At 39.2% G+C, this 13,293-nt stretch overlaps 1 protein-coding gene and 1 long non-coding RNA gene across 2 annotated transcripts in view; one reads left to right on the forward strand and one right to left on the reverse strand.

Moving 5' to 3' along the window:
• The window catches only part of GAL3ST2 (galactose-3-O-sulfotransferase 2), a 26,305-nt gene extending 20,031 nt beyond the window's left edge, over positions 1–6,274 (forward strand). The window contains exon 4 of the mRNA XM_020786426.3: positions 2,782–6,274. Within this exon, the coding sequence (XP_020642085.2) occupies positions 2,782–3,588 (807 nt within the window). The 3' untranslated portion in view covers positions 3,589–6,274. The remainder of the gene's footprint in view (positions 1–2,781) is intronic.
• Positions 1–12,785, reverse strand: part of LOC140706009 (uncharacterized) — a 17,670-nt gene extending 4,885 nt beyond the window's left edge. Inside the window, exons 1-2 of the long non-coding RNA XR_012085685.2 lie at positions 11,570–12,785; positions 10,681–10,749 (exon numbers count right to left, since the gene is read on the reverse strand). This is a non-coding gene — a long non-coding RNA (uncharacterized LOC140706009). The remainder of the gene's footprint in view (positions 1–10,680; positions 10,750–11,569) is intronic.
• Positions 12,786–13,293: the final 508 nt, after the last annotated feature.

Consider the following 13,293-nt stretch of genomic DNA (forward strand, 5'->3'; position numbering starts at 1 on the left):
CTACCTGGACCCTTCTCATAGGAGAACAAACATCTCCAATGTGAATGGAAGGATCGCTCAGGTAACAGAAAAAATAGATTGCACTAAAGACAAGCACAACCAGGCCAACTTTCCCAATCTGAACAGGCTCTGACTTCAGTGTGAGCTTTTGTGAATTACAACCCTCTTCCTCAGGCACCTGCTGGACATATTTCTTTATTATTTTATTTGTTCAAGCTGATTAGATAGTTCAATGGTTGAAGTATTTGGCTGCAGAGATAGAGGTTGGTAGTTTGATTCCCCACTGTGCCTCCTATGAGTAGAGCCAGCCTGTGTGGCTTTGGGCAAGCTGTACAGTCTCACGATACCCCTGAAAAAAGAGAATGGTAAATCCCTTCTGAGTAGTCTCTACCTAGAAAACCTGACTTGCCATGGGTCAGAACTGACTTGATGGAACATGATTATTATTTATTGTGTGAAAGTAAACTTATTAATTTATTTAATTATTTAATTATTTATTATTATTATTTATTTGTTCATAGACAAATATTATCATTTTAATGTGCACAGACAAACACATTGTGCTGTAGTGGCAATTGCTATGTGCACGAACTATGTTAATGCACTGCTTTACAGCTTTGCTGCTCCATATTTCTCCCATACTCTTGCCCTCCCCATGTAATCTCCTACCACAAAGAAAATACTAGTATGCTAGGGAAAGAGGAGAGAATAGAATAGTGAACCTTTGGCATTCTAAATTGCTGGACTACATCCCTCATAATCCTTTATCGTAGGCACTACAGGCTGGGAAATCTGGGAGTTGTAGCCTAAAAACAACCAGAGTGTTAAAGATTTGCCACCTTTGGGCTGGAATTTCTCTTTTCTGGCAGGCTAGCTTTCCACAGGTAGGGAATTTTAAATGCAGAAAAGCCTGTAGCATGTGATCCTTCTCTTGCTATGGCAATCTGAATTTTACAGTCCAGGAAAGGCTGTTATTTGTTCCTTCTAACAACTAACCTAGGTAGCTGAGTGACTACCACTCTGGAAGTGAAGTAAAGCCATCCAAAATTTGGAATCTGTTTCTGTGTACCTGGGGAACTCTTTATGTAAGGGGATGTACAGAAGTAAATAAAGTGAGAGCAACCAAAATGCCTCAACAGGACCTGTGACTCAGCATAGGGTTGACTGAGGAGCAGTCCAAGAAATTTTGCTACCTAAGGGTTACCAACAAATGGTTACCCACATATTCCTAGAGTCAATGTGAATTACCCTTTCAGTCAGCCTCGAGTTTCTAGAAACATAATTATAGACTCTTTCTGCATTGCCCCCCATATATATATGGGAGTTCTTTTGCAACCCGATCTTATATTATATCCTCTAATAATGGCTTGTGCTACATTTTGCCTCAGTATTGGAGCCACTCTGCTTCCCCTGAGTTTGTACAAAAGTGGACAATGTTCTTGTCATGCACAGTGTCTAGTATCCCAGGAGACAGTCCATCCTGAGAGCAATAAGAAATTTACATTCAGATCTTTTTCTAATCATAATTCCACATTCATGATATATATCATTAGACACCTTTCTAACAAACTTTGTGTGCATTCAACTACAAGAACTCTGAAAATTACATTAACAGAGCATAAACCAAAGATATGTAATGACGTTTTGGAGGCTCTATTAACTCAGCATATTTTTGAAAAATTCACACTGACCCTCCTATTTTCTGTTCTGTGCAGTTGGAAAATTTGGTCTATTGAGGATAAAAGATTGTTCTTGGGATTGTTATCTGCACAATATGAGGCATTTTGCATCCATAGTTTAAACATCATGTCTCCAATTGGTTTGAATGACCAAACAGATTAATCAGTGTTTTTGTAACTATTGTTGCAAAGTTAGTTGTTATCTTTGGTTATGATTTCTTTCTACTGAATTTCTTTGCACCAAAGTTTTCTCTATTATTTTAAATATCTTTTAGTATATTGTTAAATAGAAGACAGCTGTACTACTCAACTGTATGTTTGTAAAATGGTAATCACAATCCTCTGTAAGATCTTGCTTGGAATTTAGCAACTAAGTATATCTGTCCTTGATATTATCCATTCTGTTTACCAGCGGATTAGAGATAAATATTTCCTTTGTATTATTTCATTGAGTTTGTTAGAATCATGCTTCTTTTTTCTTTTTAGTTGTGTGCAGAGTATGGGGATTATCCCTCCCTTCATTATCTCTGTTTTGAATGTATTCATCTGGTATTTGGTCTCTTTGGTTTCGTATGGATTCATTAGTCATATATTACTGAATCATTTTTTTCAAGAAGTCTAGAATGATATTTAGTTGAAAGCGAAATTAAGGATTGTCAGCTGTCATTCTGAAAGAATTTGTACATATTCCAGTCCAGCAATGCGAAACTGAAAAGGCACAAAGCGTGCTTTTTCAGTTTCGGTAACGGTAACCTTGTGGAGCTGATTCTCAGATTTTAGAGATTTACTGGATTTGTACATTGTTTCACATGCTTTGAACCAAAGTAAAAGGATTCAACTTTTTTAAAAGTAGAAGAGTTTCTGGTGGAGAGGAAAAACTAAGGATTGGGTGTGTGGGATGCCAGATTGATTTGCATCATGTTACTCAATGGGAAAAGAGTTGAATCAGCCCCCTGAAACTCACATTATTTCCTACATCTTTTCCCTGCGTAGTCAGGCCCTGAGCTCTGCAAACAATGTATTATATCAGCTGTCTTAATTTTAGACTACAGAAATTCTTTACTTTTCACTGAACCAAATATATATTTGTGTTTTTTTTAAGGTAAAAAGAGTAATGCCAAGAGATACCTTCTATTTTTCTATTCTGAGGCACCCAGCTTCATTGTTAGAATCTTCCTATGTTTACTACAAATCGGTTACACCAGCATTTAGAAAGTCCAAGAATGTGAATGAATTTCTTTCATCTCCATGGAATTACTATAATCTAAGTGAGCGACGCTGGAACATATATGCCAAGAATAACATGTGGTTTGACTTTGGCTATGACAACAATGCAGTATATGAAGAGCACTATGTCCAGTCTGTGATACAAGACGTTGAACAGAACTTCAATTTGATTTTGATTGCTGATTACTTTGATGAGTCCATGATCCTTCTAAAGGATATTTTATGCTGGGATCTGGATGATGTGGTTTATTTCAAGATGAATGCCAGGAGTCTAGACACTGTACAGACAATGAACCCAGAAAGCAAGGAAAAAGTGAAAGAGTGGTGTGCTTTAGATTGGATGCTTTATGTGCACTTCAACAACACTTTCTGGAATAAGATTCAGGAGAGGATGGATCTCAAGACTTTGTACAAAGAAGTTGAGTTTCTTCGGAAGAGACAGAAGGAACTGATGGAGACATGCCTCTTAAAGGAAACTGATGGGACAAAAATTAAAGACAAACATATGAAGCCTTTCCAGTCAGGGTCTGTTAAAATCATGGGTTACATGCTTAAAGAGGGTTTAGACAATGAGACACTGAACACCTGTGACAAGATGGCTATACCTGAACTCCAGTATACAGCATACATGTACAGTTGGCAATTCCCAAACAAGAAGAAAAAATCCATACCTATTAGATAAGGTCTTCTAATAATATGGATCTGTCCTTCTACCAAAAATCTATCAATTTGAGGGTTTGTGTTTATGCCATGCAAGGTTTTGTTTGCAGTTTAGCCAGACTGTTATTTCATTTTACCCAGACTGTTCTTATCAATTATAGGCCCATCGCCAATGTTTCTTTCCTTAGCAAAATGGTAGAGAGGGTGGTGTCTGACCAGCTCCAGGCTCTTTTGGATGACACCAATGCCCTGGATCCATTCCAGTCAGGCTTCCGGCCGTGCCACAGTATGGAAATGGCATTGGTTGCCCTGTTTGATGACCTGCTGAGGGAGGCCGACAGGGGCAAAATGTCTTTGTTGGTCCTCCTCGATAGCTCAGCCACCTTCGATACCATCAACCACAGTATCCTCCTGGGGAGGCTCTCTGAGCTGGGCATTGGTGGTCTGGTGCTCGCCTGGCTCCGATCCTTCTTGGAGGACCGCCCTCAGAGAGTACAGCTTGGGGAGAGTATTTTGGCCCCATGGAGCTTCAATTGTGGGGTTCCGCAGGGCTCGATTATCTCCCCAATGCTGTTTAATATCTACATGAGGCTGCTGAGTGGGGTCATCAGGGGGTGTGGGGCTTCGTGCCATCAGTATGCTGATGACACCCAGCTCTACATCTCCTTTTTTCCAACCACACTGGATACAGCTCCATCTCTTCAATGCTGCCTGGAGGCTGTACTGCAATGGATGCAGGAGTATGGACTGAGGCTGAACCTGGACAAGAAGGAGGTTCGGAGGGTAGGTGGTCCCTCCGTTGGTGTATTCGGAAACTCTCTCTCTTTTGGGGGAGTGACTCTCACTGTGAAGGTTTGCAGCTTAGGGGTCCATCTGGATCTGACTCTCACCATGGAAACCCAGGTGGCATCACTGGTCCGCTCTGCCTATTTCCATCTGTGGCAGATAGCTGAGCTGCGTCCCTATCTTGATGTTGGAGCACTCACCACTCTGGTCCATGCGCTTGTAGCAGTCTCGAGATTAGACTACTGTAACACGCTCTACGTGTGGCTACCTTTGAGATTGATGCAGAAGCTTCAAATAGTGCAGAATGTGGCAGCCAGACTTCTCAGTGGGACGAGAAAATATCAGCATATTTCCCCCACTCTGGCTGCCTGTTTGTTTCCGTATTGATTCCAAAGTGTTAATGATGACATATAAAGCCCTAAATGGTTTAGAACCTCGAGATCTAGCGGAACGCCTCCTCCCACCTAGATCCGCCCGAATCACTCGTTCTAGCCAGGAGGGGTAGCTGAGGGGCCTAACACCAAGGGAGGCCCAGAGAGAAAGAAAAAGAAACTGTGCCTTCTCAGCAGAGGCCCCTCGCCTTTGGAACAGTAGAGATCTCTCTGGCTCCCTCGCTGGGTGTTTTCAAGAGGAAACTTAAGACCTGATTCTTTAGGCAGGATTTCCTTCCTGTCATCATCACTTGAATATTTTTCCCATCTTGAGCTATATTACTACTGTTGTTTTATTTATTGTATTGTATTGTTTTTATTTTATCTATTGTTACTAGCCACCCAGAGTAGACTTTGGTCTAGATGGGTGGGGAATGAATGAATGAATGAATGAATGAATCAATCAATCAATCAATCAATCAATCAATCAATCAATCAATCAATCAATCTGGATTCCAGAATATTATGCATGTATATCTTTTTTGGCTTAATGTGGCAAAAAAAGGACAACCTAACCTGAGACTGAGCAATAAAACTCTAGTACTGTAATTAGAATATCAGAACTAGCAGAGATAGTGGTTGATATGACAAAAGTTGCAGGAAAAATCTTTGGAAATGAAAATAAAGTAACAGGCAATGATACTTGTTGTTTATTAAAAATCTAATTTGCACTGTCATCTACATATGGAAGAAGTAGAAAACCACAGGTCGATGTCTCAGAGTAAGAGCATTTGAATAAATGAAAATACAGCAGAGTAATGGAATTCATTCTCTGAGTTTCTGTCAGAGTTCAGTCTGTTCTAGCATCCATGGTCTACCCACACATATCTTCATACTCCCTGTAATACATTACTTTCCATCTCACACATAGCTGGAGATAAGGGTTTTCCACCCCTATTGTGTTTGATTGGCAGTAAAATTTCAAGCAGAGTCCCGTTGCTAACACAGATCTTAGATTTAATTCCTGTAGGCATTCTTATAAATTTGCTTTAATGTACTGGTGCTTTTTTTCACTGTTTTGATTAACATTTATTGGATGAAATCCTGTTGTACAGTTATGCAGAAAGTATAACTTTTGGAAGCAATTTGCCATAAGTTAAGAAATCTCTAGAGGACCTTGATGATTGGACTAAGATGTGGAAAGAAAGCTATAAGATGTTTAAACCAGTAAATTTAAGAGAAAACATACTCAAAATGTTCTACAGATGGCATTATATGCCTGTAAGATTAGCAAAAATGTCAGAGGGTAACAGCAATGTATGTTGGAAGTGTAAAAAAAATGCAGGAACTTATCATATGTGGGGGACATGTGAAAAGGTCAAAATTTATTGGACACAGGTATGGGATCTAGCAAAAGAAATTACTCAGTAGAAGTTAGATATAAAACCTGAAATGGCATTATTGAATGTCATTTCAGGAGTAAATGATAATAAATTGAAGCATTGTCTCATGTATATACTCACAGCAGCTAGATTACTCTGGGCCCAAAAATGGAAAACAGAAGAGGTTCCGACGATAGAAGAACTGTTAAAGAAACTATGGGACATACAGAACTGAGCACTCTATCAGAAGCACTACAGGAACAACCAAGAGACTATGTAAAACAAAGCTGGGGACTAATATATTCTTGGGCCCAGAAGAAGACAGGAGTTTAGGGTAAAATTCATGATATATGTATGACCATTTAGTATGTACCGGAAATCGATATAGGGAGAGTAGAGGGGCTAACGAGGCTGGAGTCTCTGACTCCAAAGAGGGGAGGGTGTACTTTAAATAGAGGGGTTAGTTAGTTTTTTTCTTTTTTTTTTTTTGTATATGTGGTCTGGTGTGTTGTGGGTTTTTTTGTCTTTTTTTTCCTTCCTTTTTTCTCTTTCTTTTTTGGTGTTCTTATGGTTTTTTGTATGTTAGAAAATAAAATAAAATAAAATAAAATAAAATAAAATAAAATAAAATAAAATAAAATAAAATAAAATAAAATAATAATAATAATAATAATAATAATAATAATAATAATAATAATAATAATAATAATAATAATAATAATAATAATAAAGAAATCTCCAGAGGAGCCATCATGCAACTTAGTGTGCAACAGATTTTTCTTAACTTAGCTGCAGTTCCCTTCCAAAAGTGATGCCATTTGCATAACTGCTCAATAGGATTTTGGCCGTTATCTTGTATTTTATGATTTGTAATATAATAATTCTTTCCTATGAGCCATCATTATGATGCTTTGATCTACAAAGGCAAGATGGAAACTATTCATATAAATAAAATTAAATAATGTGGCTTTTCAAAGGATCCTACTCATGCACCTATAATCCTCCTCCTCACTGCAAGAAAAAATAGCTGTTATGTATACATATAATGTGACAGAAAATGTTAATGTGAGTTTTCAGATTTTTATAATAATGATATCAAGTGAATCTTATTGTGAATATGTTCAAAACCACTGCTTGTGCATCCAGAGGGCAATATGTGGACACTTACTGTCGAATCTGTGATCATTGGCATATTTCACTACACCTAGCATGCATCTTTCATGGACTATGGATATGGGAAAAGCATGCAGCATAAAGTAGGTCACAGTGTGGTTAACCATAGAGTGGCAATCGGAAGTTCTCTGTACTCTGTGCTAAATTTTGGTTACCTTGACCCAGCTGCCACATAGTTAAATTAAAAAACGATTCTGAGAAAATTCCAGACCAAATTATAATAATTTTATCCTAAACTCTTCCTAGGCTAAATTGTTGCATAGCAATGAAGACCTGTAGCTCACTGGCTTGTGAACCCTGAGACTGATGTGCTAAAGAGCCAGCAATAAATAGCACCATCTGGCATTCTGACATGACTGCAAGGAATACTAAAAAAGAAGTTTCAAAATTGGGAGCTATGTTAAAATGCTGCAGCCAAAGCAACAAAATGTTATGTGGCACCTTTAAGTCAAAGTTATACAAATCATGCCACTATTAAGTGCTATTAAGTCATAAAAGGGAAGAAACTCAGAACTGGAAATAAAAGACATAGTTGGGTAATACTGTTAATAAGACTGACCAGAATGTCAGAAAAGTCTGCTGGCTTTTGCCAAAACAATTCAGCACACTGGGGCTGGGGGGATTAGAGAAGGACGAAAAGCTCTAAAAACCTGTCAGTATGTTGTTGTTGTGCAGGCAGACTAACTTCAAGTTATGAGATTACATGCTGAATGAAAGTGAACTACATATATGTGGGTATCAAATTAAACCAAGGGTTGTGTGCTGGGATATATAGGCCAGTATCCAGTTCAGAATGTGTGGGAAATTGTGTAAGCATTCCCTTGTTTTGACAGATACACTTGTCACATAACTGATCAGGCAAACAGTTGCACAACCCAGTCTCATAATTAATGGATGTTTCGGCAGGCCTTCCCTCCAGTCAATCCCTGATGCCCTTCTTTCTCCCTTCCCCATTGTTTGCTCCCAGTTTTTGAAATGTCTATCTTTATGTAAAATTGTTTTATATATATTTATTGTCCTATTTTTATGCTTTTCGCCGCCTAGAGTGGTCCTAACTAGCTAACTAGCTAACTAGCTAACTAGCTAACTAGCTAACTAACTAACTAACTAACTAACTAAATAAATAAATAAATAAATGAAAGACTGGGCATGCAAAAGAGAGTTTGCTGGACTGAGGAGGGGAGACTGGTTACACGATCGTCCTTCTGCAATTGTGTAATGCACAAGAAACAGGCCTCAGGCAACAGCTGTGTGGCGTTCACCCTTGTGGCACCTGCGTGTTTTGCCCTCACAAAGGCTCACGTCATGTTTTCCTCTCGCTGCCACCAGTGGATTACCTCAATCCACAATATAAATGACGTTTGTCAGAATACTTGTCTTATGAATACAAACGGAACTTATTTATTGAAGTGAAGCAGATTTAATAATAACAGAAGTTCTTCAGATAAACATTATACACAAGCAAATCATTAACAGTTCTCTCAGTACATACTTTTCTTTTGCAATATCATTACCACCTTCTCCACCTATTTTCTTAACCAGTCTTATCACTCTGTATCTGTTCCCTCCAGCTCTGACTAACCAGCCCTTATCTCTCTCTGGATCTCATCCCAATCTCTATCTGTTTCTCTATCAGACTCCTCCTTCTCCCACCAAACCTTCATATAGCTGCTGACTCCACCTCTCCAGCCCTCCCATAGGCCCATGCAAATCAGCTCATGACTATGAATAGCATGAGTGATGTGGGGCGATCATCACATTCGTCCCCCTTTAAAAAAGTTTGTTTCATGAGGGAAAACCTTAGTTTACCCTTATGACCAATGGAACATACAGGGAACATTATATACAAAACACTTACCATCATAATAACATGCTTATCAGTAATGTCCTAAATAATACATCATATGTTAACATATAACACATTACATTTACCATATACTTATATATAACTTATACTAGTTTTCTCTCTCTTAATATGTTTACCAGATCAAACCTATTACTTTAAGCGTTTAAAACAATCAATGCAATTATAAACATTTGCACTACTCACATCAATACAAATCACATTACCTTTTCATTAATAACAATACTCACCATTATTATTTCCCCTCTGTATACACATATCAGTCCATTCCCATCCAAACTTGGCATTTTAATTATTTTCCATAACTATACGCAAGCAAAACATGTAATACCACATTACAAACTTTGTTTATCCACCTGGCCTTCGAGGCAAGGTATCAGCATCCATGCTCTGAGTCCCTTTGACGCTGTGGATTACAAAGGCAAAGTCTTGCAGGTTCCCTGTCCATCTTGCAAGCTTACTGTTACTGGATTTCACAGTTTGTAGCCACACCAGAGGGAAAGGGTTGCTGTAAAGAATGAACCCCCTTCCCCTAACGTAGGGTTTCATTCTTTCCAGCAGCCAAACAATTCTGGATCCTCTGTAAAATTCAGTCAACTAAACAGAGTGCTTTCACAAGAAAAGCCTTCTCTAGAAGCAATCCTGCTATTTTCTGGTTTCTGCTAGTTAACCCCCCCCTCCTTTTAATAATATTAATCATATGGCATCAACTCTATCTGAGTTTTGGTGATCCTTTCCAGGCTTTTCTAGGTACTGTATACAACACTTAGTCTTATCTTGATTTACCATTTCCTTCTTCTGGGGCACTTTAGGGCTATGCAGAAGAATACCAATAGGTGTGAAGGTGGGGGGAATCATGGATTAACAAGTATCTGTTTGGCGAGTTGCCCTATCCCTGATTGCCTTCAGCCCTAGGGGCAGTCTGATACAGTACATCTTCTTAATCTTTTTAGCTAGTTTTGATCTTATCCGTGACAGTTAGTTATTCAGAGCTATCCCTGTCTTTAGGCATAGTGAGGAAACCTCTTTGGGTGGCGAATGTGGCTGAAGGCAGGAATGAGGCGTTATAGGACAGAGTTGTGGGTGCTACGTAGCCTGCCCTACTGACCCTAAACTAGCTTGTTGTCCTTAGTTGTGGTAAACATTCCTGTCCCATCTTTGCTGTTGAAATCAGCTTCAGCAATCAGTCTGGTCAAAGCCTGCATGTGGAACAAACTGCCATTTTATTCTGTGCCTCAAAGGGCAAATCTCTCCAGCTGGTTTTAATTATAGATAACCTTTATGGCACCAGGCCTGCTGAAAACAGTGCTATGTAACGGGTTGGAAACTCATTCTGAGGTTTCATTCCATATTCTAGGTCAGACCTTCAAATTGTTGTCACAGTCCCCTTGTCCTCAATTTGCTGCTTTGTTTATTTCTTAATGGGAACATTTGGACTCAGCTCAGTGAACTGTAAATAACTGTCTCAGCACAGATTCTTCTAATCCCACAGCATGGTAACAGCATTATGAATGAAATCAAACGAAAAAAGTTCTAACCTTCATTAACATGTGGCAATGAATATAGGGTGCCAGTGGAGGTCCCTTGGGTGGTGATGGCAGGGTGTCCTAGAAGAGGTGATTGTTGATGGGTTTCAGATTTGAGGTACAAGAAACTGGTACTCATAGACTGTTGCCATCAGGTAGAACATATGCTTTGGCTTGCCAGGAGTCCTTGCAGCTGCTGTGCCTATTTAAATGCCTTTTAAAAAAAAGGCAACTAGCATCATGAGGGGATGTCTTGTAACTAACTATAAGGAAAGGGGGAATTGAGCTCTCCTCTCCATTCTGCATCAGAATGCACATTTAACCTTAAGTCTTGTTTGGCTCTAAATAGAGAACCTCTCCACACTGGCATATAGTTATGATTAGGAGGAGAATTTCTATGCCATTTCACATTTTCTTTGCAATCTACATTTGAACCCAAAAGCAAGTTCAAACATGTTTATGAATCATCTGGTCTTTCTCACAAGATTACTCATAAACATGTTCATAGCAAACATAGGTTGCAGAAAAAATATGACATGCTATAGAAATCCTACCCCCCACCAGTTATGGTATATGGTTCCCCGATAGCACTGTATGGCATTTAAAAAAAGATCTTGTCCACATGTGTTTCTACTTATAATGAGCCATCCTTCCCCTTTAAGAGCTGGCCTACATCTTTCTGTCACAAGGCTAGGGCATGCAATCTTTTGTGGATAATTCATTGAGGTACTAAATAGTTCTTTGTTCTGCCTTTGTGGACAGGTACTAAGAGTTAAAATAGATTGCACTGAAGATAGGGACCTTTTAAACACAGATGGGATCACACTAAATTTCACAGTGTGGACAGGCCCCAAGTTAGTATACTTTAAAATAATATAATAGTTATTGTTGCCTCACTTACTGACTGCTATCGGATGGGCATTAGTCCTGCAGTTTGGTCCACTTTGGGGATTGGTTGGTTCACTCCTTTTCCCAGCAACCACACAATGGGCAGGACATGACAAACCAGGCTGTCTCTTATCTTTGCCTACTTATACCTTTTTGGGTGCTTAAAGGACTACTGGTGTTTTTTTTGGTTTCTGTCTTTGGTTTGGTTTCAGCATGTGTGATCATGGGGACTAAGCCAAAGCAAATGTCTTAAACTCTCCCTTTGCTTAAGGCACTCAATGATATCAGGAGACTGAACGCTTCCTCCCGCTACCCTACAGAGGGGGAGAGACAGAAAGCAAAGGGGCTTTTTAAAAGCACTATGGCAATTCTGATGCAATACACCACTTAGAAGAAAAACATTTAAAAGCTTCCTCTGTTTCCATCTCCCATAGGGGAGCAAGAAGAAGGTTTCAGTCTCCCACCATTGTGAAGTGACTTAAGAGAAGCATGGAGGAGGACACAGGAAAGGACAAGGAAGAGGATTTTTAAAATTATATTTTCTTTTTCTTTTTTCCCCTTTCCATTTAAAGGGAGGAAAGGGCCAAATAGGATTGCTTGAGGTGCGGTGCAGTCAGTCCTTGCATGCAAGAATCATCCCAAACAACATACCACACCTCAAATCAACCTTATTTAGCATGATCCAGCCTAATCCAGGTTTGGGTTATTAGTCACACTCTGGTTCTTCAACAGAAGACAGGAGGGCCTGACGTGCTCTGGTCCATGGGGTCACGAAGAGTTGGACATAACTTAACGACTGAACAACAACAAATACTTCAACAGATATATGTTATAGTTTAAAATATTCTAGAGACTTTAACCAGAACCCGTTCCCCATGGAAGAACAGGAAAAAATCAACACATTTGTGAATATTGTCACCATGCAAACTTGAGATCGCTCACAAACTCACTTGTACATCCTTGAAGGAATTTAAGGTGGGTTATATAAGGGTTAATCGCTTTAAATGCAACATTCCTGCGAAGTAGGTTCAGCTAAGCATGAATGACCATCCCAAGGTCAGGGATGGGTGGAGTGTAGCCCATTGTGAAAGTTATTTGCGTCTTTTGTGGGAAGAAACTAATAACAAATGTATAATGGAGACAAATTTTAGTGATTTGTCCAACTTCTTCTCAGGAAGTAACATGTTGACACTTGTTTCAAAGAAGGCTTTCATTCCTCTACAGGTGGCTTCTGTTCTAAGAACAGCCATGTTACAGGTAATAACAAGACAATGGTCTTCCACAATAAATGCCAGCACATTGTCCATCAGGTTACCGTTTCATTTGAATGCAGATTAAGGTGACTAAGGTAGGTAATCAGGAATGAAATTAATGGTGTGGAAATTTATTTATTTATTAGATTTCTATCCCACCCATCTAGACTAAGGGTGTACTCTGGGCAGTTTACAAATTTAAAAACAATAAAACCACAAACATATAAGTCCAAGATGGTGAAGTATAAGTAATTAAGATATGGCAGTTAAGATATGGCAAGAGGGAAAGCCTGCCCAAATAGCCAGGTTTTAAGTTTATTCCTGAAAACACCCCGAGAGGGAGCCAGGCATCTCCACTGGCAAGTTATTCCAAAAGTGAGGGGCCACTGCCGAGAAGGCCCTACTCCTTGTTATTTCTTTCTGGACCTCCCTCGGCGCTAGGCCCCTCAGCCGAAATGGGTTTTTTTTGCTCCACTGGTTATTA

Source organism: Pogona vitticeps, chromosome 3, assembly GCF_051106095.1.
Source record: "Pogona vitticeps strain Pit_001003342236 chromosome 3, PviZW2.1, whole genome shotgun sequence".
NCBI classification, from domain to species: Eukaryota; Metazoa; Chordata; class Lepidosauria; order Squamata; family Agamidae; genus Pogona; species Pogona vitticeps.